The sequence below is a fragment of the Lepidochelys kempii genome, chromosome 13, assembly GCF_965140265.1.
Source record: "Lepidochelys kempii isolate rLepKem1 chromosome 13, rLepKem1.hap2, whole genome shotgun sequence".
NCBI classification, from domain to species: domain Eukaryota; kingdom Metazoa; phylum Chordata; order Testudines; family Cheloniidae; genus Lepidochelys; species Lepidochelys kempii.
Genome location: NC_133268.1, coordinates 29,903,204 through 29,930,740, shown reverse-complemented (window position 1 = coordinate 29,930,740; position 27,537 = coordinate 29,903,204). Strand labels below are relative to the sequence as shown.

The following is a 27,537-nucleotide window of genomic DNA, read 5'->3' as shown; positions in this document are numbered from 1 at the left end:
AGATATTAAGGCCAGAGGGGACTGTTAAGATCCTCTAGTCTTATTTCCTCCATAACATAGGCCAGAGTAGGGATGTTAACCAGTTAACTGGTAAGCATTAGTGTTACCGGTTAACCGGTAAGTGTTAACCCCCCAGTCCGGCCCCGCTCTGGCTGGGCCTTAGCCAGCCCTTTAATTTGTTAACCGTTTAAATTAAATATTTTAAAACGGTTAACTTTTAAAACTCAGATGAATGCTTGGGTGCTTAGAGATATATAATTACATAAGTATTTATGCACTTCAGTGTTAGTTCAACACGTAATTCTTCAATACAGGTGTCTTGGTTAAGCACCCAGTTGTGAAAATTACATTTTCCCTGCCCCATAACTTTTCTGTTTTTTCTGACCCCACCAAAGAGAGCCACGTTCTCTGATCTAAATGAATCCATATAAAGGTGTGGAAACCAAAGGAAGTCCCCAAGTAAGAGTCAACTGTGTGGAACATACTCAGCACTAGAGTCTAGCAAAGTGTGTTTATCCTTTTCTGTAATTAAAGCAGTTACTAAGCAATAAATTAGTCAGATTTGGTTTTCACCAAAAGTCCATCTTTTTAAGAAAAGATTAAGAATGGGGGGGGGGGGGGGGGAAATCTTAGTCTAAACTATTTAATCTGTTTCATGGCTGGAGATTAAATTATAATTAAATGTTGCTCTTTTAAGTTTAATTCAGTTTTTTAGTAAAATGAAAAAGTGGATGGACATGTCAGACCTGCCACAGGAATTTCGGGAACGAATGGAGAGGCTGGAGAGAAACTTTGAAGTATCGACTGTGATTTTCAGAAAGTTTGAACCAATATTTTTGGATGTATTTCAAAATCCTTATGAAGAAACACCTAAACCACAAAGGAGCAGGAAACAGAGGTATATTGAGAGATTTAAATGATTTTACTGAAAACCAGGGCTGTCGATTAATTGCAGTTAACTCACACAATTAACTCAAAAAAATTAACTGCAATTAAAAAAAATAATCGCAATTAATTGCACTGTTAAAATTTCAATCAGTATTCTATTGTTTGTTAAATATTTTGGATGGTTTTTCTACATTTTAAAATACTTTGATTTCTATTACAACACAGAATACAAAGTGTACAGTGCTCACTTTATATTATTTATTACAAATATTTGCACTGTAAAAATGATTTTAAGAAAGCGTTTTTCAGTTCACCTCATACAAGTACTGTAGTGCAATCTCTATCATAAAAGTATAACTTACAAATGTAGATTTTTATTTTGTTTTGTTACATAACTGCACTCAAAAACAAAACTATGTAAAACTTTAGAGCCTACAAATTCACTCAGTCCTACTTCTTGTTCAGCCATTTGCAAAGACAAACAAGTTTGTTTACATTTACGGGAGATACTGTTGCCTGCTTCTTATTTACAGTATCACCTGAAAGTGAGAACAGGCATTCGCATGGCACTTTTAGTAGTCGGCATTGCAAGATATTTACATGCCAGATATGCTAAACATTTGTATGCCCCTTCATGCTTCATCTACCATTCCGGAGGACATGCTTCCATGCTGATGATGTTTGTTTAAAAAAAATAGTGCGTTAATTAAATTTGTGACTGAACTCCTTGCGGGAGAGCTCAGATGATGACTCAGCACATGTTGTTTAATTTACAAACACTGTCACTGCAGATTTGAAAAAATGCAAAGAAGGTACCAATGTGAGATTTCTAAAGATAGCTACAGTACTCGACTGAAGGTTTAAGAATCTGAAGTGCTGTCCAAAATCTGACAGGAACGAGATGTGGAGCATGCTTTTAGAAGTCTTAAAAGAGCAACACTTGGATGCGGAAACTACAGAACCCAAACCACCAAAAAAGAAAATCAACCTTCTGCTGGTGGCATCTGACTCAGATGATGAAAATTAACATACATCAGTCCGCTCTGCTTTGGATTGTTTTCAAGCAGAACCTGTCATCAGTATGCATGCATATCCTCTGGAATAGTGGTTAGCACATCTGGCACGTAAATATCTTGCAACGCCGGTGTGATGTTATTGACAAGAACTGTGACTGTATAGATCATTGTTGCAAGCACTGTTATATATTTGCAGCAAATATTGTGCAGAGGAGGTCAAGGGGGTGTCTATGGAAAGGTTGTAGTTTGCTGGTTATGATTATGCTGTCTGTATGTGTGTATCATTTTTATATTTGAAGTTATGAATATTGGCTATGTACTTGTATCTCAATGTGTTTGATTCTAAGTAGCCCCAGTAAAGCATTTGGTCAGCTTCTTGGGAAAGGACTATTCTCAGTAAGTTCCCAATCACGAAACACTTAACTGACCATGGACTTTGGGAGACACCAATCCACATCTGAGCTTTCCTGGGAGCGTTCAAACTAACATGTAAACAATGGCATCGGTCTGCAAAAACCTGAATCATTCATGGACATGTGATGTGCCCAGGTGACTACAAACTCCATCTTGTTGCTGTGATTTTGCACAGGAGAAAAAAGGGGTTTTCTTCCACATGGCTGAGGATATAAAAGGCCCTGGAAACCCCTCCATTTTGTCTTCATTCCTGCTTCTTAATTCTGAAGGAACTTCACTTGAAACTGAAGCTCCAAACAAAGGACTGACAGACCCATCCAAGCTGGGATGTTTGTATTCCAGAGACTTGATCAGTTTAATTGAGCAGTAATCCCATCAAGCCTGAACTAAGAACTTTGCAATTGTTGTATGTATTTGATTCCATTTAACCAATTCTAACTCTCATCTATATTTCTTTTTATGGATAAACCTTTAGATTTTAGATTCTAAAGGATTGGCAACAGCGTGATTTGTGGGTAAGATCTGACTTGGGTCTGGGACTTGGTCCTTTGGGATCGGGAGAACCTTTTTTCTTTTACTGGGGTATTGGTTTTCATAACCATTCATCCCCATAAGAAGCGGTGCTGGTGGTGATACAAGGGAACTGGAGTATCTAAGGGAAATTGCTTGTATGACTTCTGGTTAGCCAGTGGGGTAAAACCAAGGTCTTCTGTGTTTGGTTGGTTTGGTGTGCCTTAATAGTAAAGGAAACCCAGGCTTTGTCTGTAACTGCCCTGCTCTAAGCAATCCTGAATTGATATTCTCAGTTGTGTCCTGCCAGAGGCAGTGTTGTTACGGTTCCAACAGTGCAATGCGAACGCCTGTTCTCACTCTCAGGTGACATTGTAAACAAGAAGCGAACAGCATTATCTCCTGCAAATGTAACTAAACTTGCTTGTCTGAGCGATTGGACTGAGTGGACTTTTAGGCTCTAAAGTTTTATATTGTTTTATTTTTGAATGCAGTTTTTTTTGTACGTAATTTGACATTTGTAAGTTCAACTTTCATGATAAAGAGATTGCACTACAGTACTTATTATATTAAGTGAATTGAAAATACTATTTCTTTTGTTTTTTACAGTGCAAATGTATATAATCAAAAATAAATATAAAGTGGGCACTGTACACTTTGTGTTCTGTGTTGTAATTAAAATAAATATATTTGAAAATGTAGTAAACATCCAAAAACATTTAAATAAATGGTATTCTATTGTTTAACAGTGTGATTAATTGCTATAAATTTTTTTTAATCGCTTGACAGCCCTACTGAAAACTTCTGTTTAAGCAACGGTAAGGCCATGATTTATACTTTGAAAATCAGGAAAAGGTGTTAACTTGATAGATGTCACTTTTGGGTTCAGTTCTGCAATGAGATGCACTTAGTTGCATGTATGCCCCTGTGGAGTTCCATTGATGTCAGTGGGGCTCTGCATAAGTGCCTGGTCATCCTGCATGCAATTGGTTGCAAGATATCAGGACTTTGGCTAGCACTAGTGCCCCTGTTTGGGTGAGCATTAAGCACCTGCTGTGATGCTGAAGATACTGTTCTTCAAATGAAACCTCAAGCTAAATTTCTGATTACTTGTGTTCAACAAAAATCCTATAGCACTTCTTTCAAGAGTAGGGGTATTGGCCTCAGTGTCCTGTTCAGATACTAGCTCTTGTAATTAGTTTTCCTGAAATGATTCCTTTAGGTTCAGAAGGCTACAATATTGTTTTACTTTTCTGAATGGGTGCGTAATGTTATGCATTGTCAAGTATCCTACATAGTTCTTTTTTTAATTGGGTTTGTGTGCTTCTTTCTGATGTCCAAAAAAATATTCATTTTAAAAAAAAGTTTTCTGATTGTCTTACATGAGAAATATGAGAGATCAAGTCTGTCGGGGGTTTTTTGTTTCTTTCTGGTGGGGTTTTTTTGTTTGATGTTTTTTGAGAGAGAGAGAGAGTTGGGAGTCCTCTCATATCCAGGGTGGATAAAAATCAATGATTTTAAAAAAATTTAAATTTAAATAGGATTTTTTTTATAAGTTTTAATTAATATACACTATAGCTCAAAGGTATCATATCATGGAATAGGGATGAGAAATTCTAATTCTATAGAAAGAGACAATATATTCATGTAATTTTTAAGAAAAGTTTTGTAAATGAGTTCCAATAGTTCATGGATTAGGGACCCAATTTTATGGGGTTTCAGGGGCTTCTGTATAGATTATTTAGGTTAACCTTTCTATCTACCCAATGGGACTCAGTGCTCAGTCTAGAAGATACCATCAGAGATGTTTAGTTTTGCAGTTCTCAAACTGTGGATTTGTGTCTCCAGAAGTAACGTACTTGTTAACAGCAAAAATGTTTTTAAATAATATATAGAGGTGAGAAATAACAGACCTCAACTCTACTGTCCCTCTGCAAATTGGTGTACACAGAGTCAATCCCTTACCTCTCTCTAAAAGTGCAAATTTTCAAAAGGTTTAATGAATAGAAGATGGTTGGGGGCGGAATAGATCTGGACAAGGAGAAGAAGTTTGGAGATAAATGTGAGAAGTGAGGGACATATGCTCTTTTGTTAAAATATTATGTGTTTGCTGTTGAAGAAAAAAATCCAGAATACATGATGTTGTTTTAGTTAAATAAAACAACTTAAATGTCTGTCTGGTGGTGATCTCCTCCTAATTTAGCATAGCAAGAAAATCGTCCAAATATTAATGATTAACCTGTTGAACTGGAGATTGTACACCTCCCAATGACTTCATAAATATCTGCTTCAGTTACCTTTAGTAAACGAAATAACCAAACAATCATTCATTTTCAGATATAGCTGTAAAACTAATATGAAAAGTTTTCAAAATAAATCACTGTTTAAAAATGTATAGTGTGTACCTTCTAAAAATGAAACCTACATCTATCTCTGAGTTGTGAAGAATACGTATTAGGCTTATAACAGCCAACAAGAATGCACGTTTTTGTAGAAAACCATGATTAAATAGAGTCTTCCTGAGTAGTGATTTAAATCAAATCCACCCTGCATGTATCTGTTGGAAAGCTTCTGTTATCTTAATTAAAGGGGGAATTGAATATTCTGTGGGGAATTCTGCTCTAAAAAGTTAAAAATTCTGCGCACTATATTTTAAAATTCTGCAAAATTCTGTATATTTTATTTGTCAAAATAACCCAATATAATCACACCAGTTTCAATTATTTTTGGTCATTTATTTCAAAGTACCTGTCAGCAAGTATGTCTGTAACAATACAGACAACCAAAAAGATTCAGGAAATGTTTTTTGACAAATAGATTCCTTACTAGGTATATTAATACAGAATTTGGAGTAATTCATTTTTAATACAGAATGCTGAGTAGTAATTCATTTAAAGTACACTACAGAACCATGTTTCCCACACCCCTCAGAGGTAGTGCAAAGACTGGGGGAGTTAGGGGTAGCTGAGGGAGAGGGAAGTAATTGCTGGGAAGGAGCCTGGACGTGAACTTGGAGGGTTGGGGAAAAGTATGGAACAGGTTTTTTTGGGGTGATGGGAAGGGATTGTTAGGGAGTTTCCACCATGCATACTCTGGCCGACCCCTAGCCTCTTCCATACAGTCAGGCACATGTGGCCCCATCCCCATGTGTCCTTGCACCCTCTGTCGACCTGTCCTTCCGCCCCCCTTCAGACACCCACTCCCCCTGTCCCCATGTGTCTGTACCTCCATTCAGATATCCCCCTGTCTCCAGGTGGCCCTGCACCTCCCTCCCCCCTGTAGCCCTGCACTTCAATTCCCATTTCCCTGCCCCAGGCTGTCCTCCCCTACTAGCCCTTACGAGCCACTGTCTGACCCCCACAGCAATCCCATGCAGTCTCCCTATGTCCCCTGTCTCCTGATCTGGCCCAACAGGCACTGTGAAGAAGGCAGGCTCTTTCTCTTTCCTAGCTGGCTGGGAGCTGCTGCTCTGTTCTAGTGCCATAGTGCCCTCGGTGGGGGAAAAGGCAGAACTGAAGCAACTCTCTGGAAGAAACTTTTTTTCTATGCAAAAAATGAAAAATATGCACAGCTTGTTAATTTTGTGTGCAGTGGCGCAGTATTCCCCCAGGAGTAATTGAATTCAGCTGACTTTTTCTCTCAAAGGTGTTAGTTGTAGCTGTGAAATTGGTGTAAACAAAAAACAAGAGTTCTAATCAACCTGGCTAAAAATCCTTTCCCCTCTATCATTGTCATAAATATAAAGGGAAGGGTAAACCCCTTTAAAATCCCTCCTGGCCAGAGGAAAAATCCTCTCACCTGTAAAGGGTTAAGAAGCTAAAGGTAACCTCGCTGGCACCTAACCAAAATGACCAATGAGGAGACAAGATACTTTCAAAAGCTGGGAGGAGGGAGAGAAACAAAGGGTCTGGGTCTGTTGGTATGCAGCTTTTGCCGGGGATAGACCAGGAATGGAGTCTTAGAACTTTTAGTAAGTAATCTAGCTAGGTATGTGTTAGATTATGATTTCTTTAAATTGCTGAGAAAAGAATTGTGCTGAATAGAATGACTATTTCTGTCTGTGTGTCTTTTTTGTAACCTAAGGTTTTGCCTAGAGGGATTCTCTGTGTTTTGAATCTAATTACCCTGTAAGGTATCTACCATCCTGATTTTACAGAGGTGATTCCTTTACTTCTGCTTACTTCTATTTCTATTAAAAGTCGTCTTATAAGAAAACTGAATGCTTTTTATTGTTCTCAGATCCAAGGGTTTGGATCTGTGATCACCTATGCAAATTGGTGAGGATTTTTACCAAACCTTTCCCAGGAAGTGGGGTGCAAGGGTTGGGAGGATTTTGGGGGGAAAGACGTGTCCAAACTATGTTTCCCAGTAAACCCAATTAGAGTTTGGTGGTGGCAGTGGATATTCCAAGGACAAAGGATAAAATTAATTTGTACCTTGGGGAAGTTTTAACCTAAGCTGGTAAAAGTAAGCTTAGGAGGTTTTCATGCAGGTCCCCACATCTGTATCCTAGAGTTCAGAATGGGGGAGGAACCTTGACAATCATTTTCTCACTTTCAGTCTTATTCCATCTGAGAATGCTATTAGTTTGTCTATAAAGTTCCAGGATAGACAAAATCTGAACTTCTAATGCAGAAAAGAATAACGTTATTAAATATAAAAGTTATAAATTCATTATTTTTTCTTTGCAAGTTCAGGTCACCTTTAAACAGCTACTTGTGTTCCCCTAGAGCAGGGGTGGGCAAACTGCAGGCTACATCCGGCCTGCCAGCTGTTTTAGTCCGGCCCTTGAGCTCCCACTGGGGAGCTAGGTTTGGGGCTTGCCCTGCTCCGGCGCTTCACCAGGGAGCAAGGTTGGGGGCTGTGCCGTGTGGCTCCCAGAAGCAGAGGCATGTCTCTCCCCCACCACCCCGCAGCTCCTAGGCATAGGGGCAGCCGGGGGCTCCACTCCACACACTGCCCCCACCGCAAGTGCACTCCCCCTGCCCCAGCCCGGAGCCACCTCCTGCATGGCGGGAGGCGTGGAGGGAAGTGTTCATCACATAATTTGTGTAATTTTGACTTTCATTAATTTTAGAGCTGTCAAGCGATGAACCCTGAACTCCTCATTTCTGGCCCCACCCCAGAGCCCGCACCCCAACCACAATTTTGTGAGCATTCTTGGCTCACCATACAATTCCTATACCCAGATGTGGCCCTCAGGCCAAAAAGTTTGCCCACCCCTGCCCTAGAAGTAGGTATTTACATAGTATAGATCCTTAAAGATGCAATTTTGATTTGTGAGTAATATGTGATTACAAATAACTTTTGATATTAACACTTCATTAAAATGAATGAAAAAATTTCACACTTATTTTTTTATTCTGCTATCCTTACTTCCCCTGCTGCTTTCTCCAGTGACCAAAATCTCCTTATTGTTAGTGAGGTTTACACGTGTGCACTGAATGGACAGTTGACCCCTAATAGATTTACAGTGAGGAGACAACCTTCATAACCAGAGACTTTCTTTTGTGTAGAATATAGCAGTCTTCATAAGTACCTTTCCTAGTAGTTCTTTCCATTCCCTGGATCTGAATTACTTCAACCCCTAATATCATTGAACCATTCTTCTGTGTTTTACTTTTTTCTCTTCATATTTTTTGATGGTGAGGTTGCTTAACTATATTTAATACTTTAAGGCATTAAAACACGTAGAAAAACAGTTGATATAATTAAAATTCCCTTAGTTGTCCCACTGTGGACCAATTCCAGGAGAGTTCTGACACAGTTGTGACATCAGCATCATGATGCATGTTAGGGTATCATAGCTAAGGCTAAGATTTTGTCATGGTTATTTTTGTAAACATCACAGACAGGTCACTGGCAATAAACAAAAATTCAAGGAAGCTGTGACCTGTCTATGACTTGCTGCTGCGGCTTCATGGTTTTCCCCCGCCACCGTGGTGACTAGGAGCTGTGGGGTACCCCGTCAGCCCACGGCAGCTGGATGCTGCAGGGGGGTCCCCCTCCACCCATGACAGCTGGGAGCTGCAGGGTGACCATATTTCCCAAAGAGAAAATGGGACACCCTGAGCCACTTGCCCAAGGCATCCTGTCCTGTTACCCCCCCCCCCCCCAAACCAAGGCTGTCATCCGTAGCTGGAACCCTGAGGAGGGCCCCCTCAGGAGTCCGTCACCTGTCACTGGAACCTTTCAGAGAGCCCCCTGTCTTCTGTAGCTGGAACCCTGCCAGGGCCCCACTGGCTGCTGGCTCCAGGGTCCCAAAGCCCCTGGGGCTGAAGCAGAGAATGTCATGGAGGTCTCTGGAAGTGACTTCCATGACCTCTGACATAAATGTAGCCTTAATCATAGCAGAACAGGAGCTCATCTGATCGAGGAGGGGGTCAGAAGATCCAAAAGAAGAATTAGGAAGAGTTTGTGGGGTCGCAGAATGTTGTCCTGTGCCGGATTAGAGAGATTGTGGACCAGGGAGGTGTTGATCACATAACTTGTGTAATTTTGACTTTCATTAATTTTAGGGCTGTCAAGCGATCAAAAAAATTAATCACACGATTAAACAATAATAAAATACCATTTATTTAAATATTTTTGGATATTTTCTACATTTTCAAATATATCCATTTCAGTTGCAACGCAGAATACAAAGTGTACATGCTCACTATATTTTTATTACAAATATTTGCACCATAAAAAACAAAATAGTATTTTTCAATTCACCTAATACAAGTAGAACTATCTACAAAAAATAACTGCATTCAAAAATAAAACAATGTAAAACTTTAGATCCTACAGATCCACTGAGTCCTACTTCAGCCAATTGCTCAAACAAATTTGGTTACAATTTTCAGGAGATAATACTGCCCACTTCTTGTTTACAATGTCACCTGAAAGTGAGAACAGGTGTTCGCATGGCACTGCTGTAGCCAGCGTTGCAGGATATTTACATGCCAGGTGTGCTAAATACTCATTTGTCCCTTCATGGTTCAACCACCATTCCAGAGGACATGCATCCATAATAATGACGGGTTCTGCTCGATAACAATCCAAAGCAGAGCGGACCAACGCATGTTCATTTTCATCATCTGAGTCAGATGCCACCAGCAGAAGATTGATTTTCTTTTTTGGTGGTTCAGGTTCTGTAGTTTCTGCATCCAAGTGTTGCTCTTTTAAGACTTCTAAAAGCATGCTCCACACCTTGTCCCTCTCAGATTTTGGACGATTCTTAAACCTTGGGTCAAGTGCTGTAGCTGTTTTTACTAATCTCACACCGGTACCTTCTTTGCGTTTTGTCAAATCTGCTGTGAAAGTGTTCTTAAAATGAACATGTGCTGGGTCATCATCTGAGACTGCTATATAAAACAGAAGAGGAGACATAATTCTCCCTCAAGGAGTTCAGTCACAAATTTAATTAACTTTTTTTTTTTTTTTTTTTTTGGAGTATCATTAGCATGGAAGCATGTCCATTGGAATGGTGACCAAAGCATGAAGGGGCATACAAATGTTTAGCATATGTGGCATGTAAATACTTTGCAATGCCAGCTGCAAAAGTGCTATGCAAACGCCTGGTCTCTCTTTCAGGTGACATTGTAAATAAGAAGCAGGCAGCAATATCTCCTGAAAATTGTAACCAAACTTGTTTGAGCAATTGGCTGAAGTAGGACTGAGTGGATTTGCAGGCTCTAAAGTTTTACATTGTTTTAATTTTGAATGCAGTTATGTAACAAAAAATTGACATTTGTAAGTTACGCTGTCACAATCAAGAGCTTGCATTACAGTACTTGTATGAGGGGAATTGAAACATGCGATTTCTTATTTTTACAGTGCAAATGTTTGTAATCAAAAATAAAAAAAATAAAGTGAGCACCATACACTTTGTATTCTGTGTTGTAATAGAAATCAATATGTTTGAAAATATAGAAAAAAATCCCAAAATAATTGCAATTGGTATTCTATTGTTTAACAGTGCGATTAATCATGATTAATTTTTTTAATCACAATTTTTTGAGTTAATCGTGTAAGTTAACTGCGATTAATCAACAGGCCTAATTAATTTGCATTTCAACGTCAAGCAAAATAGTCAAGAAGTCGTTCTGACCAGTGTTCCCTCTAATTTTTCCCACACACATCAGAATGAATTTTGTTATGTGCACCAATATGGAGGTGATGTGTCACACGTCACCTCCATATTGGTGCACATAACAAAATTCATGTGGTGGGGGTGGGGCCAAAAGGTTTGGAGTGTGGGAGGGGTTCAGGGCTGGGACAGAGGTTGTGATATGTGTGGGTGCAGGCTGTGGGGTGGGGCCAGGGATGAGGGGCTCAGAGCTGGGGCAGAGCATTGAGGTATGGGGGGGTGAGGGCTCCAGCTGTGGGTGCAGGCTCTGGGGTGAAGAAGGGAATGCAGGGTTTGGGGTGCCCTGGGGCTATGGTGGGGAGAGAGGACTCCTCCAGCTCTCTCTCTCCCCATAGCTGCACCTGAGCTGGGGCAGAGAGGTGCCTCTCCCCACTGTGAAGCTCCAAGGTTGGGGCCATTGGATAGGCGCCTCTCCCCCAGCCGTGGCAGGTCCGGGCCGCGGCAGGGGTGGGGTGCCTCTCCCCTGGCCGCGGCAGGTCCGGGGCTGGGATGGGCGCCAGCGGGGAGAGGCATCTCTCCCTGCCAGAGCCCTGAGTGCCTGCGCGGTGCTTAATAGGCTGCTGTGCGGCCTCGCAGCTTAGAGGGAATTTAGGTTCTGACCATATTTTTTACATGAGGAAATAATGGCACTCTAGCCATAAAACAAACAAGTAAGGCACCGTATTATGGGATTGAAGTCTTACCTTTTCTCCTGTTTTTTTTTTTTTGTTCTTGTTTTTTTTTCTGGTAGAAGAAAGTGCAGTGTTAAAGAATTGTTCAACTTCTGCTGGACGCTCTTTGTTTACACCAAGGGTAAGCTGTTTTCATTAGCTGCCTGCATTGTACACATTTTGAGTGATTAACTTTGTGGTTTTATTTGATGTGATTTGCTGTCTTTTAAAGGTAATTTTCGTATGATTGGAGATGATTTAGTAAATTCCTATCATTTGCTTCTGTGCTGCTTGGACCTGATTTTTGCAAATGCCCTTTTGTACCCAGATAGGAGAGAGTTGCTAAATCCATCATTCAAAGGTATGTTAGTGTTTGCATTTGAAAGACATTTTTTCTTGTTTGTTCTTTTTGAAATATAATTGATAGCTGACCTTTTTGTTTTTTCCAGGTTTACCAGCAGACTTTCACACTGCTGAAGTCAAGGCCTCTGAAGAGCCTCCTTGCATCATTGCCACACTTTGTGAACTACATGATGGACTTATGGTAGAAGCCAAAGGAATAAAGGAACACTACTTTAAACCATACATTTCAAAGCTCTTTGATAGGAAGGTACTTACTAATAACTTAAGAGTTTATAAAATGGTAGCATAAAACTGGGTGATCGAGCAACAAAATGGCAGATGAAATTCAGTGGTAATAAATGCAAAGTAATGCACATTGGAAAACATAATCTCAATTATACATATAAAATGATGGGGTCTAAATTAGCTGTTGCCACTCAAGAAAGATCTTGGAGTCATTGTGGATAGTTCTCTGAAAATATCCACTCAATGTGCAGCAGCAGTCAGAAAAGTTAACAGAATGTTGGGACTCATTAAGAAATAGATAGATAATAAGACAGAAAATGTCATATTACCTCTATATAAATCCATGGTATGTCCACATCTTGAATACTGCGTGTAGATGTGGTCAGTCCATCTCAAAAAAGATATATTGGAAAAGATTCAGAAAAAAGGGCAACAAAAATGATTAGGGGTATGGAACGGCTTCCATGTGAGGAGAGATTAATAAGACTGGACTTTTCAGCCTGGAAAAGATACGACTAAGGGGGATCTGACAGACGTCTATAAAATCATGACTGGTGTGGAGAAAGTAAATAAGGAAATGTTATTTACTCCTTCTCATAACACAAGAACTAGGGGTCACCAAATGAAATGAATAGGGAACAGGTTTAAAACAAACAAAAGAAAGTATTCACACATCGCACAGTCAACCTGTAGAACTCTTTGCCAGAGGATGTTGTGAAGGCCAAGACTACAACAGGGTTCAAAAAAGAACTACACCTATCCTCCATGAATTTCTGTATCAGTGGCTATTAGCCAGGATGAGCAGGGATGGTGTCTTGAGCCTCTGTTCGCCAGAAGCTGGGAATGGGCGATGGGGTGGATCACTTGATGATTACCTATTCTACTCATTTCCTCTGAAGCACCTGGCATTGGCTACTATCAGAAAACAGGATACTGGACTAGATGGACCTTTGATCTGATCCAGTATGGCCATTTTTATGTGCTTATAATGGTAGCATCCATATAAAGAAATGATCCTTACACATAAACAAAGGAGTGCAAGTGGGGATGTAAAATAGAAACAAATGGACACAGTGATTGGCACAGGTTTTGGTAGTTGGGCATTTTGGCAGAAGTGGGTATTTTTGTTTAAACATTTTTCTTCTGTGAAGGAGAGAGATTAGTTAGGGTTGTGGGGTTTTTGTTGTTGTTTGGTTTCCCCAGTTATACGCTAGCAGAGAACTCCTGCCTTCTCCTCTTGATTCCATTATGTGGACTGGCTAAGGCCCTGTCTATACTGGGACCAGACCAGTGCTAGTGAGAGCACTGTTTAAATATACCAGCAGAATTCTAGCATTGTGATAAGTGTGGACAGGAATTTTCTGACTGAGAATTATGTGAGAACTATGTTATAAAGCAATTTTATAGACTACCTATGGGGATAGTCGGTAGCATAGTTCTCTGGCTAGGATATAGCAAAACATTGTCAGAGTGAGGAGGCTTATACTGCTGAGATGTCATCTGTACAACAAATTCATCCTCACTGGTCTTGTGCAGCAAAAATCCAGAGAATGATTTTGATCCTAGTCATCTGCATTACAATTAAACTATCATGCATCCACTCTTCTGGAATTGAACAGGTTTTGGATTTACTACCTTTTAAAAATTGTATTACATATAATCTTATTTTTCAACTGTCTTGTTTCCAGATTTTAAAAGGAGACTGCCTCTTGGATTTTTGCAGCTTTGCAGATAACAAGTAAGTGCTGGATGATGCTCTTAAGCAATGATAACGTTAAGCCATTTATACATGCAAGAAACATCTCAGCTCTGCTCCACGGCTGTTTCATTTTCCAGTGGGAGCAGAGTTTAACTCACTTCCTTCAATACTTACTGGAAACCAAGTCTTGGAGGGTCACCAGCAGCAAGAGAGGTCAGGGAGACCAGGCCCTGCAGTGAGCCCAAGGGAATCAGAATAGGGCAGTGGTTCTCAACCCGTGGCCCATGGTTCACTTATGGCCCAATCAGCACATAGCTGCAGCCCATGTGACATCCTCAGGGCCATACAGGTAGTATATATATTGTGTGGGTGCAGCCCACATAACACACAGAGAACTGCATATGTGGCCCATAATGGTAAATAGGTTGAGAACCATTAGGATATGGTGTTAGAAAAAGGGAGTCAAGGCATTTGTTAGCATGTGCACTATTACTGATATTGGTTAGGTTCCAATCACAGGGAGTGCTATTACTAAAATTAATAAATGTTTTGACTATTCATTGTTTTCAACTGTATAGACTAATTCCATTGGCTAGTTTATCTGGCTTCTTTAACAGCTGAACCCTTAATAAATGCAGTATGGCTTCTTTTCCAGCAAAGCATTGAATAAGGAGTATGAAGAGTATGTTTTATCAGTGGGTGACTTTGATGAGAGGGTTTTCTTAGGAGCAGATGCAGAAGAAGAAATTGGAACTCCCCGAAAGTTTGCTGCTGACGTGCCAATGGGGAAAACAACAACAAGAGCTCATGTGGAGTGTCATCTTCAGCAGCATTTTGAAAAGGTAATGTAACCTGTCTGTTTCACTCTTATTATTTACATATGCAGGTTTCAATGCCCACTGTTTGTCAGAAATTGGGGAAAATACATTTTACATGTAACCCAAGAATATTGTTCATTATATCTCTTTCTCTGTGCTTCAGTAGATGATAATACTTCAAATATCTGGAAATAGGAACTCAGTCTTCACAGGATGCTTTGTCATGTGAAGTAATATACTTCGGCATTAAAAAATGTGTTTTAAGGAGATTAGTCTGAAAATATAGGCTTTGTATCTGGGGTTTTTTTTAAGCCGGTACAACCAAATAAGAGTATTATGAAATCTTAAAAAGTTTTGATTAAAAAAAAAATTAACCGTTCTCCAAGGCAGTTAACCCCAACACATTTTGCTATTTTGTGAAAAACAGAAATCAAAACACACTAGAAACAAAGTGCCCTTCATCTGTCTAGTTTCATTGTCCATGCTGGGTGAACTGCAAAAATTAAGCCAGCGGCATAAATCTATTTATTTCTCATTATCTTAAACTGGTGTTTGATATGAGCATGGGAAAAATATTTTCCGTGGTCACTTTAAAAGAAAAACTAAGGGGAAAAATAAGAATTAGCTGTCAGAAAGATGGGGTATACTGGGTAGTCGTAACCATGTCAGTCCCAGGATATTAGAGACACAAGGTGGGTGAAGTAATATCGTTTATTGGACCAACTTCTGTTAGTCAGAGAGAAGCTTTCAAGCCACACAGAGCTCTTCTTCAGGTCTGGGAAAGGTATTCTGAGAGTTACAGCTAAATGCAAAATGGAACAGATTGTTTGTTTAGCATAAGTAGTAAGTACATATTCTAAGAGACCATTCAACCCACAGAACACCATCTGTGGGAGAAACCATGGCACCAGTGCCCACCACATGGACACTATACGACACCCAAATATCATCAATTTGTAAAGCCTACCCCTCACTGAATTATCTATACTCTCTAAGGGACTGAACTTCTGCCCCACCACAGTACTGGATACCATCCTAACATGGAGAACTAGACGAGTTGTTCCACCATTTCTGCATCAGAGTTCTTCCACAACAGTGACGACACCACTCACAGTTACCACATTTCCACCGAAAATCACAAGAAAAAAGAATCTTCTGACTAGACATCACAGAGCAGATGAACCCACACTCTTGATCATTACATTGATTGCTTCAGGAAAAAAATTGATGATAAAATCCTTAACAAACATCAAATCCACCATAATCTCTCCACTGCCGAGAGGAGAGCCATACAATCACTGAAATCTAACCACAAGATAGTGATCAAACCAGCAGACAAAAAGGGTGGCATTGTAGTCCTCAAATGTGATGACTTTAGTTAACGAGGCCAACCAACAACTCTCCAACACCACTTACTATAAGGAACTCAAGGATAACCACACGCCAAAGTTTATCCAGGAACTTAAGGATATCATCAAAATCCTCCCCTCCCAAAAAACTCCAAGAGAAAAATCTACAAACTCATCAGCATGAACCCACCCCAGGGACCTTCTACATGCTTCCCAAGATAGACAAACAAGGGATCCCAGGCAGACCCATCATATCTGGCCAAGGCACTCTAACTGAAGGAATATTGGTACTCTCAGAAATCATCCTCAAATCACGCACTGCACAAAGGGCCAGCTTTCTCCAGGATACCAATGACTTACTCCACAAACATTACAGCATTAACAACCTCCCTCAGAACACCATTCTTGCCACCACGGATGTCACTTCTCTATACACCAACATCTATCACAATGACAGCATAGCTGCCTGCTTCAAATATTTACAAGACAATAGACAACCCTCTCATCCTTTTCATCCATACCCATAACAATTTACATTCAACAACAAACATTTTGCCCAAACCATGGGAGCAGCCGTGGGTATTAGGATGGCTCCCCAATATGCCAACCTGTTCATGAAGAATTTCTGGAAAAATGCACCGTGAAACCAATGATATACCTGAGATACAGCAAGAATATTTCCATCCTTTGAGAGAGTTTAAGCCGTCTGTCCATAGATTTTCACCAAAACTTCCACCACCACTACCATCCATTAAACTTTCTCTGGGACACTTCCACACTAGCATCAACTTCCTGGGAACCACAATCAGATCCAGCAGTGAAATCCTATAGAGAAACATATACAAGAAACCCACCACACCTACCTTTATAGATTTAGTAGCCACCCAAAACACACCAAAGAATCTGTTATCTACAGCCAGATACCAAAGAATATGCTCCAAGGAGAAAGTCTGGGGTATACACCTTTACACACTTAACTATCTTCACCAAACAAGGACACTCCGCCATAGAAATAGATCGCATCGTGGAACAGGCCACCTAAATGCTCAGAGAACCTGCTTCAATGCAGAAATAAAACCCCCTCCAACTACATACCCCTAGTTGTTGCCTACCATCCCACTGGAATCTATATGGGGTATCATCAAACAGTTACAACCCATACTTGATGTGGACCCAATCCTGCAAAGATTTCATGGGGGGAGACGAGCATTTCTCAAATTGGGGGCCCCGACCCAAAAGGGAGTTGCCAGGGGAGGGGGGGGGTGTCACAAGGTTATTTTAGGAGGGCCATGGTATTGCCACCCTTACTTCTGTGCTGCCTTCAGAGCTGGGTGGCCAGAGAGCAGCGGCTGTTGGCCGGGCATCCAGCTCTGACAATGGCGCCCCAGCAGCAGCGCAGAAGGGTGGCAATACCATACCAGGCCACCCTTACTTCTGTGCTGCTGCCTTCAGAGCTGGGTGGCCGGAGAGTGGCAGCTGCTGACTGAGGGCCCACCTCTGCAGGCAGCAGCACAGAAGTAAGGGTGGCAATACCACACCAGGCCATCCTTACTTCTGCGCTGCTGCTGGCAGGAGCTCTGCCATCAGAGCTGGGCTCCCGGCCAGCAGCCACCACTCTCCAACTACCACCACCAGCAATTGTGCATAAAAGAACAGAAACAGTACCACCTACAACAACCTTGCAAACCCCCCCCCCCCATTCTCCCCCAATTCCTTTTTGGGTTAGGACCACTACAATTACAACACCGTGAAATTTCAGATTTAAATAAAAAGAAAAGGAGTACTTGTGGCACCTTAGAGACTAACCAATTTATTTGAGCATAAGCTTTCGTGAGCTACAGCTCACTTCATCGGATGCATACTGTGGAAACTGCAGAAGACATTATATACACAGAGACCATGTTTCCACAGTATGCATCCGATGAAGTGAGCTGTAGCTCACGAAAGCTTATGCTCAAATAAATTGGTTAGTCTCTAAGGTGCCACAAGTACTCCTTTTCTTTTTGCGAATACAGACTAACACGGCTGTTACTCTGAAACCAGATTTAAATAGCTGCAATAATTTATAATCTTTAAAATCCTGTGACTAAAATTGACGAAAATGGACTGTGAATTTGGTAGGGCCCTACTTATTACAACAATCTGTAACCAATAACCCCCTCTTTTTGTCCTATGACTCCAGAGGGGCCACTCCTCTTTGAATGGTCCCTTAATACACTGGTTCTCAAACTTATTTGACCACGCTCCCCTTCTTTGTGTCTGTAGTAGTTTACGTTCCTCCCCCCGCCACTACACAGTACCTATACCGATTTAAAAAAATATCACCATGCAACTCTTACTAAATATTAAAAACAGTAAGGCAGTTATTCAAACAGCCATTTAAGTATATAGTAATTTAAATTTTTAGTGATATACTGCTTACTGGCATCACACTGTTGTTACTAGTATGATGGGTGCACCTGTTTTTGGAGCAGAGCAATTCCATCTTGGGTTAGATGCTTGAGACAGCTATCTGGAGATCTCCTTGTACCTGCAGATGAGATCATTGTTAGTTTTTAATGTACAGTAAAGTAGTTCAGAAAAGTTTTGGCCTTCTCTGGTTTTCACTTGAGTTGGGGTATTTTTTTTCTGTTGCACAAATGAGCCAATGATCCACTGTAATAAGAGCAAAAGCAAAACTGTGATTGTGGTTGATGCTTACAATTAAATGAGCATACCACATTGTAGCAAACAGATTTAATGTACAGATGGCAACAACTTTATATAATGCTATGCAAGCTTAACAGAAATCCGTCAAAATGCACAGCGCCATCTGAGGATTTGATATGTCTGGAGGAATCAGCTTTGCTAGTTATTAATTGCTGTGGGTAAAATGTGTGCACTAAGGGGTTTTTGTTTTTTCCCTAGAGCATCTCATACCTGCCCCCCTAGAAAACATTTTGCAGCCCCCCTCGGGGGGTGCACCCACCAGTTTGAGAATCTCTGCCTTAATATATGCTAACTACTTATGCTAAACAATCTGTTCCACCTTGCATTTAGCTGTGATGCTCAGACCTGAAGAAGGAGCTGTGTGGTGGTCAAAAGCTTCTCTTTATCACCAACAGAAGTTGGTTAAATAAAAGATATTACCTCACCCATCTTGTCTCTCTGAAGGATGGTGCGTCAATTACAGTTGACAAGTGTTACTAGTTTCATGCTGCTTAGACAGTTTCAAAAATAAGTTGGATACAGCTGAAAAAGAATTGTTCCTAGAAGCTAGCACTGGTACAGATCAGTTTTGTAAAATCATTCTTCAATACAGTGCAAAGCTATTGGGCTTTATATTTGACGTTTAATGAGTGAATGTGCAGTGATTTTGACTCATTTTGCCCATTTTGAACTTTAAAATTTTCATAGCACAGCAGATCCTTTCTTATGCTTTCTGCTTACTTATAAATTGTGACTTTGAAGGCTCTGGCTAACCTTGATCCTTCCAACTTTTCTGAAAAGTAGCCATCTTAATATTACAAAAAGTAACATTTTCTTATGTTATTCATATCTTGAATTGTGGAAATGGAAAATATAATCAATACAGTCCAGGATTGTGCTCCAGCCACTTTGTGCCACTCCATTGGTATTAAGTAGCTTTCAAATAGATGGATCCATCCCCCAGAGCATCTCTTCCCATGTAAGGGGATCCTCGGGTGGTATAGCAGCTTCAGTGCCATTTCAGTGGCTGGTGGGGAAGATGGCATAGGTGGGACTTCTTTAGCTGTGAATCACCACAGCATGCTATAATGAGGTTGCAGGCATGTGGTGCAGGCTAGAGCAGCCTTCAGGCTGGTTTAACTTGGACCGGAAGACTTGTACATAGCAGTCCTGTGACTGGTAGTGAATTGGGCACCTTTGGAAGTGGATGGGGAATCCCCCTCATCTGTGTCAAATGCTCCTTGATTGCAGCTGGGAATCTGTCCCGAAATAATGCTAATATCAAATAGTTTGTTTCTTAAAATTACATTAATTCACTTCTAAAGGAAGCTCAGTCTTCTTAATGGGAAACTTTTGTGCTAAGGAGTGAACTGGGGTCTGTAGATAATGGAGTGAGGCAAGGATAGACTAGGGGGAAGTGTTTTTCCATAAAGGGGAGTAGAGGCTTTAAGTGGGTAGTGCAAAAAAGGTTGGTTGTTTATATATAGTCTTTCAATGTTTACAAATACTGCTTCAGCTTTCTTTGGATATCATTGCTTCGCTTGAAATATTAGTACATTTTGTAAAATATATACATAGTTTAAACCCAAATGTGTTGCATGCAGAGAAGAGCTTTGGAACTGAATTGTAATTGCAGCATGTAGGATAAATATATTAAGATTAAAAGGGGAGGTTGATTATACAGTAGTTCTGTGTCATGAGGTAGTTATGGCTATGCATTGGAGTACTTTTGCCTTTACCATTTGTCAGTGTTTAAGTGATCTTAAACCTCTTGTCTATGTTTTTAAGACGTTTAAGTCTTGTATTTTATTGATTTCTCTCTTTGTTTAAACTTCTGACTTTTAGTTTGGGGATTTTATTAAGTTTGTAATTTATTATAGAACTTGCCCTTAAAAACACTTTATTTTAAATCTCAGCCATTTTGTGGTAGTGACGGTATACTCATTTTCTCTGTGGTTTGTGGTGTAGCTGTGAGTTTTGGGAATGACTTTGTAGTTCATGTCTCAGAACATCTGTAGAAACATAATTTTTGATGATTAACTTATTTTCTATCTTACTTGACAGAAAAGATCATTTGCACCTTCTACACCACTGACAGGAAGGAGATACCTGAGAGAGAAGGAAGCAGTAATCACTCCTGTTGCTTCAGCAACACAAAGTGTGAGCCGTTTACAGAGCATTGTGGCTGGGTTGAAAAATGCGCCAAGTGAACAGCTTATAGCTATCTTTGAGTAAGCATGTCACTAACCCCTACTTTCATTACAAAAGGTGACCCCTCTCTTCAGACTTGGTTTTGTTAGGCTACTACATTTTTGCTCCATGCTCAAGTCTCTTTAAAGGGTTTTATGAGGGTTGCTGGGGAAAAAAAAAAATCCGTCTTCTTAGTGTTTCCATTTGAAAGACCTTATTGTGAGGACCTAAAGCTTTTATTTCTTAATGAATCTGTGCTTCTGGAAAAGTATGGCTTTTAAAAAAACTTCATTACTTACTGTTAGATTAATAGGGCCAAATTTTTTTTACTCATCAGCTAAACATAATTTGTGCACCTGCTTTTTATTGACACAGAGTGTGGGAGGGGGCTCAGGGCAGGTGTTGGGGTGCAGGGAGGGGTGCAGAGTGCAGGAGGGGGATCAGGGAGGGGGTTGGGTGCAGGAGGAGGCTCCAGGCAGGGGTTTGGGGTGCAGGAGGTATGTGGGGTGCAGCAGGGGGTTCAGGGTGCGGGCTCCAGTCTGGCGCCACTTATCTTGAGTGGCTCCGGGGTGGCAACGGCATGCAGCAGGGCTAAGGTGGGCTCCCTGCCTGCCCTGGTCCCGCGCCACTCCCAGAAGCGGACGACACCACGTCCCTGCGGCCCCTGGGGGAGGGGAGGCAGAGGGCTCCGTGCGCTGTCCTCGCCTGCGGGTACCTCCCCCGAAGCTTCCATTGGCCGCGTTTCCCCGTTCCCGGCCAGTGGGAGCAGCGGGGTGCAGTCCATGCAGGCGAGGGAAGTGCCTGAAGCCCTCTGCCCCCTCCTCCCCCAGGGGCCGCAGGGACGTGGTACCAGCCGCTTCTGGGAGCAGCGCGGGACCCACAGTGCCACGGGGGTAGCGATTGCAGGCTTCGCGCCACTCCCAGAAGCGGCTGGCACCACATCCTGGATCCGGCCCACGGGCCATAGTTTGCCCACCACTGGTCTAGGGGAACATTCTAGTTGTATCTTAATAGATTGGGCTACTGAAAGGTAAATTATTGGTAGCCCAAGTTATCTCTGGTGCAAATATTATATGAATATCAAAGTACTGAGGTGTTATACTCTGACTAGCATTACTTTCCATCCATTTCCTCTTTTTTTTTTATTTGAATCAATAGGTTTCTTCTTCTTTCCTCCTTTCTCCCCGCATAAAAAAAAAAAAAAACCACAAACAAACAAAAAAACACACCAATCTGTTTTGGTCTTAATTGTGTGGTAGCAATTTGCATAATTTAAAATAATTTATAAAATCCTCCCACAATCTTCCTGTCCGGATGCTCAGAGTATTACATAGTAATTTAATACTTTTAAGATAATATAAAAGTCGAAGTAATGTAAGGTTAAAAGAAACAAAAGTCCATTATTATTTCTAAAGAGGGGAACTAGTGCACTGCTCTGGAGAACAGAATTCAGTTTATATAAGCACATTCTTTATCAAGCACGCCTCATGTACAAAAATGATAATGGAGTTAGTCAGGGCTTATCTACACAGTGGAGTAATGCACACTATGGGGGTGAGATTCCTAATGTGTTATGGATTAATTGGTCTGTGCCTGCTGATGCTCACTAAAAGTTCTTAGTACACTTTAACATAGTAAGCACTAGTACTTACTACATTAAAGTGCACTAGGAAATCTTTAGTGTGCACCAGCAGTGTCTACTCAGAGTAGTTAATCCACAATAATTAGTTCCCTTTAGAAATCTTACCTCCATAGTGTGCATTGCTCCACTGTGTAGACAAGCCCTAGGTCTTCTCAAACTATCAGATCCTATATGGCCTTTTAAAAATATTGTACTGCTACTCTTTGTTCTGGAACACATGTTGCATCTTTTCTTTGCGTACAACAGGTCAGTAACCATTGAACAGAATGTTGTACAGAACGGAATGAAATAAGGCAAGGTTACAGTTCAGAATAGGAGTTGCAAGTAATAATATTAAAACCAACATGGACTGTCTCTTTTTCTGGTTAGCTTGTAAATCTGTTTGAATGTGTGTTGTCCAGAGTGTAAAATACATCAAAGGATGGGACATTGGTTGCCAAGAGGAAAGCTTGGTGAAATTAATCTTCTCAGGGCTTTATGTTTCTGTAATATACAAATGAGGTTTCTCTTTCTGGGTCCTGCTGTAGGTCTTGCGTACGCAACCCTATGGAAAGCATCTTGAATCGAGTTAAAGAAATAGGTGAGGCTTTCTGTCGGAGTTATACTAAGTCAACAGATGACCAGCCAGGATCTCACATAGGTAGGAATATGTGAAATGCATAGAATGTTTCAGCATATTGAAGTGCATCGCTTTTGTATCAAAGGCGACACGTTTATGGGAAGAAAAATGCTTGGGCTGATTCTTCATGTACTAAATAAAATGAACAATTGGTGTAGATGAAAACTGAATTTTCAACGGAGGGACAACTTGCTGCATAGAAATGTGCTAATATTACTCCAACTCCTCACTGATTGGGACAGGCTGATCAAAATTTTGAAGAGATAAATGTCCTTAGAGTGTGTTTTCTGGGACATTTCATCCATACATCAGTCCAACTCCATGGAGGTGAAGGTGCCTTCAGTACAACTCCTATGGAGACATTTATAAGATAGTAAGAATATTGCATTGGGGAGGTCAGCAATCAAACTAAAGAGTATCTTTTAAAAAAGTTTACTAAAGCATCCGTTATTTATTAAAGTAAAGGCAACAATAACTAAAATATTGAGCCTCTACTCATTGGTTCAGAACTTGTTGCATATTTTCATTGCAACAGGTCAATAACTACCAAACAGGACATTGTACAGAGTTGAATGAAACCATGCAAAGTTATACAGTAACTCCTCACTTATGGTCATCCCAGTTAACATTGTTTCATTGTTATGTCTCTGATCTGTTAGATAACATGCTCGTTTAAAGTTGCGTAATGCTTCCTTATAACGTTGTTTGGCAGCCACCTGCTTTGTCCACTGCTTACAGGAAGAGTGGCCTGTTGGAGCTAGCTGTTGGAGGCTTGGAACCAGGGTGGGCTGGCAGCCCCCCCCCATCAGCTCCCCTAAGTTCCCTGTGCGGCAGCTGCCCAGCAGGCTATCAGTCAGGTGTCCCTCCCCCCACTGCTGTGTCTCTCTCACACATGCACCCCCAGGACTTTGGAAAGTGGAGGGAGTGGTGCGCTCCAGTGGGATAGCGTGGGTTCATCATCATGTTCAGTTTCCACAGGGAATGTTTGTAGCCACTGTGTCTCCTCCCTCCATTCGTGCTGCCTTGTAGCGTGTGAGGCTACATTAACAACAATGTGTTAACCCTCGAGGGCTCAATTGAGTGCTAGATCATCATTTAGAAGCAAGGCATTCCCTAGGAAATATCCCACCCTCTTCCACCCTGACGCCACCTCCTCAACCAAGCTTCGCAATTATCATTGCTGTGTACAGTATTAAATTGTTTGTTTAAAACTTATACGGTGTGTGTGTGTGTGTACACATACACATAATCTTTTGTCTGGCGAAAAAAAATTCCCTAGAACCTACTACCAGTGGCCCCCCCATTTACATTAATTCTTATGGGGAAATCGGATTCACTTAACATAGTTTTGCTTAACATAACTACAATGTTAAGCAAGGAGTTACTGTAGTTAAAAATGGATGGGACTTGAAAGAAATTATATTGAAACTCTTAATAAAAGACTGAAAATTTGCATTCATCTAACAATTATTTTTAAGAGATCAAATTAAAAGGAAATAGTATACACAAAAACTACATAAGAAGTGGGGAAAAAAGGTTTCTTAATTAAATTAACTTTCCTGTATGCGTGTTAATGCAACACATTGCATATTTGAAATTCAGAAGTCTTACAAAACTGGAGTGGAGACCTTACACATAAGCATTCCTAAAGTTTGAACATCTAAAGAGTATGAAATACGTTAATTGCATGTAAGGTTTGAATCACATGACATTACTAAAGAGTTCAGAGTAGTATGTCCTCTTGGCTTACAACACACATGTGTTTCTGTTATGGAAAGTAAAATACTGGTTAACTTAATCAAAGCTGTTTATTCATCCCCTGTCCCCCCACCCCGCCCCCCCAAACTGCTGACGTGGAATACAAGCTTTCAGCAATGTTTGGTTTCAATTGCAGATTTTGCTGTTAACAGACTAAAACTGGCAGAGATTTTGTATTACAAAATTTTGGAGACGATAGTAGTACAAGAAACACGAAGATTGCATGGGAAGGACATGACAGTAAGTAGAAAGCTGGAACAGAAGAGCTTCCTCTTCTTTAAGTTCACCCTTGTGAATACTTTCAGAAAAATTCCGTGTTTGGGTCAATCCACAGAGCTCCCATTTAAATCAGTCTGAAGGCAGAATTGGTTCCTCAGTCTGTTGACTAGCTAAATAGTGGATTGATGGGCTCAATTTTCCAGTTTAATATTAATTTCATTCCTTAAATGAGATTTCAAGACATTTGACCCAGTCATAGTTTCCTGAGAGCTCAATGTTTCTTCAGTGTTACTAGTCTCTCAACTAACAGTTCCTTCCTTATATTTTCTTATGGCTGCGTAGTAAATCCTACACACTCTGCTGTACTACAACTGGGAATGTAAATATTGTTTTAAAAGTTAACTGTTTAAATGATTAAAATTATATCATTTAACTAATTAACAGATTAAAGGGAGAGGGGCTGGGATTGCTCTGGCCGTCTGGCTCGGGCCTGGGGGCTAATGGGTAGAGTGAGTAAACTGGTAAGACTAATGCTTACCAGTTAACTGTTTAATATTTTACATCCCTAACTACAACAAAGGTGAATTCTTACCTGATTTTAAATCAAAAACTGGATTGTCAAGTAATTTGAACTGATAAAGAAAAGTGACTTGCAAATATTTCTCTCCAAGATTGTTTTTCTTCTTTATGTTATCCTTCTCTCCTGCATCTGAAATGATTCCTTTCATCTGCGTTTAATACTGATATATCCTTTTTTCCCCCCTAACTCGTATGTGTTGATATGTGATATATACCTGAATAGACTAGCGTTTGACAATAAAAAGAACTATATATGAAGGTGCCTACAACTGCTAATTCTTTGCCTATATTGTCTTTTAGAACATAGATGCTGGGCAAGGCATTTTTGTTCTCCTCTTTATCCTTCAACAAAACATCTGTTGCTTTGCAGTAACTGCAGATAGCACACTCTGCATTCTGCTTTAACTCCTGGTGTGCAGGCTTTTATCCTTTTACCCATAGTATGAAAGCAGCTTTACTGTCATTGGCATGAGGGGCTGCTTCCCCTTCGACTTGTATTATTAGTAGATAAACAAGTATAAAACCAGCCTTTACCATTTGAAACTTTTGGAAAAGCGGGAAGTAATGGAAAGGGCCAAAGAAACAGTAATTAATCTTTCAGGGAACAAATATGTAAAGTAGTTGAATGTAGTACAGTACTTAAGTATGCCATTGGAATTTTCCTTTTTGTAGCTTAAACTGTCATAATCTAGCAATGTGCTAGTTGTAATACAATTGATTTAGCTGCTATTCTTTCTCCAGTGTGTCAGCACCTATACTGCTTATAAGACAGCAAATCTGGCTGTAAAGAGTGGAACAGGCATGCTAAATGACATGATAAATTGGACAGGGTTCACAGAAGAGCCACAAGAATGATGAATAGATTAAAAAACATAGAATCATAGGACTGGAAGGGACCTTGAGAGGTCATCTAGTCCAGTCCCCTGCACTCATGGCAGGACTAAGTATTATTAGACCATCGCTGACAGGTTTTTGTCTAACTTGCTCTTAAAAATCTCCAATGATGGAGATTCCACAACCTCCCTAGGCAATTTATTCCAGTGCTTAATCACCCTGACAGTTAGGAAGTTTTTCCTAATGTCTAACTTACGCCTCCCTTGCTGCAATTTAAGCCCATTGTTTCTTGTCCTATCCTCAGAGATTAAGAAGAACAATTTTTCTCCGCCTTCCTTGTTAACAACCTTTTATGTACTTGAAAACTTATGTCCCCTCGGTCTTCTTTTTTCCAGACTAAACAAACCCAATTTTTTAAATCTTCCCTCATAGGTCATGTTTTCTAGACCTATAATCATTTTTGTGCCTTTATAGTGATAAAATAAATAGATTGAGCTCCTTGAGTCTAACAAAGAAGGTTAAAGGGTGACTTGATTAGTCTAGAAGTACCTACATTGGGGAACAAATATTTGATAATGGGATCTTCAGTCTAACAGACACAAGTATAGCATGATCCAATGTCTGGAAGTTGAAGCTAGACAAATTCAGACTGGAAATAAGGGATACATTTTTAACAGTGAGGATAATTAATCATTGGAACAATTTACCAAACATCGTGGTGGATTCTCCATCCCTGACAATTTTTAAATCAAGATGGGATGTTTTTCTAAAAGATCTGCTCTAGGAATTATTTTGGCAAAGTTCTCTGGCTTTTGTTATAAAAAAGATCAGACTAGATGATCACAAGGCCTTCTGGCCTTGGAATCTATGTCCTTTGTCTCTTGACTTCTTTTTCAGTGCTTGCTCTTCTGTAACTTTTTCCATATCCCAAATCTTAATTCA

General features: G+C 40.4%; 1 protein-coding gene across 8 annotated transcripts in view; it reads left to right on the top strand.

The window, feature by feature from the left end:
• RBL1 (RB transcriptional corepressor like 1) overlaps positions 1-27,537 on the top strand; it is an 82,373-nt gene that overhangs the window by 9,631 nt on the left and 45,205 nt on the right. For 3 of the 8 annotated variants that reach the window (XM_073309950.1, XM_073309945.1, XM_073309951.1), the window contains exons 3-11: positions 698-898; positions 11,693-11,754; positions 11,845-11,973; positions 12,062-12,222; positions 13,889-13,938; positions 14,555-14,741; positions 20,819-20,985; positions 23,114-23,226; positions 25,100-25,203. In XM_073309950.1, coding sequence (XP_073166051.1) covers positions 698-898; positions 11,693-11,754; positions 11,845-11,973; positions 12,062-12,222; positions 13,889-13,938; positions 14,555-14,741; positions 20,819-20,985; positions 23,114-23,226; positions 25,100-25,203 — 1,174 coding nt within the window. Of the gene's footprint in view, positions 1-697; positions 899-11,692; positions 11,755-11,844; positions 11,974-12,061; positions 12,223-13,888; positions 13,939-14,554; positions 14,742-20,818; positions 20,986-23,113; positions 23,227-25,099; positions 25,204-27,537 lie in introns of those variants that run through there. The other 5 variants (XM_073309946.1, XM_073309948.1, XM_073309947.1 and 2 more) reach the window with 5 other exon arrangements.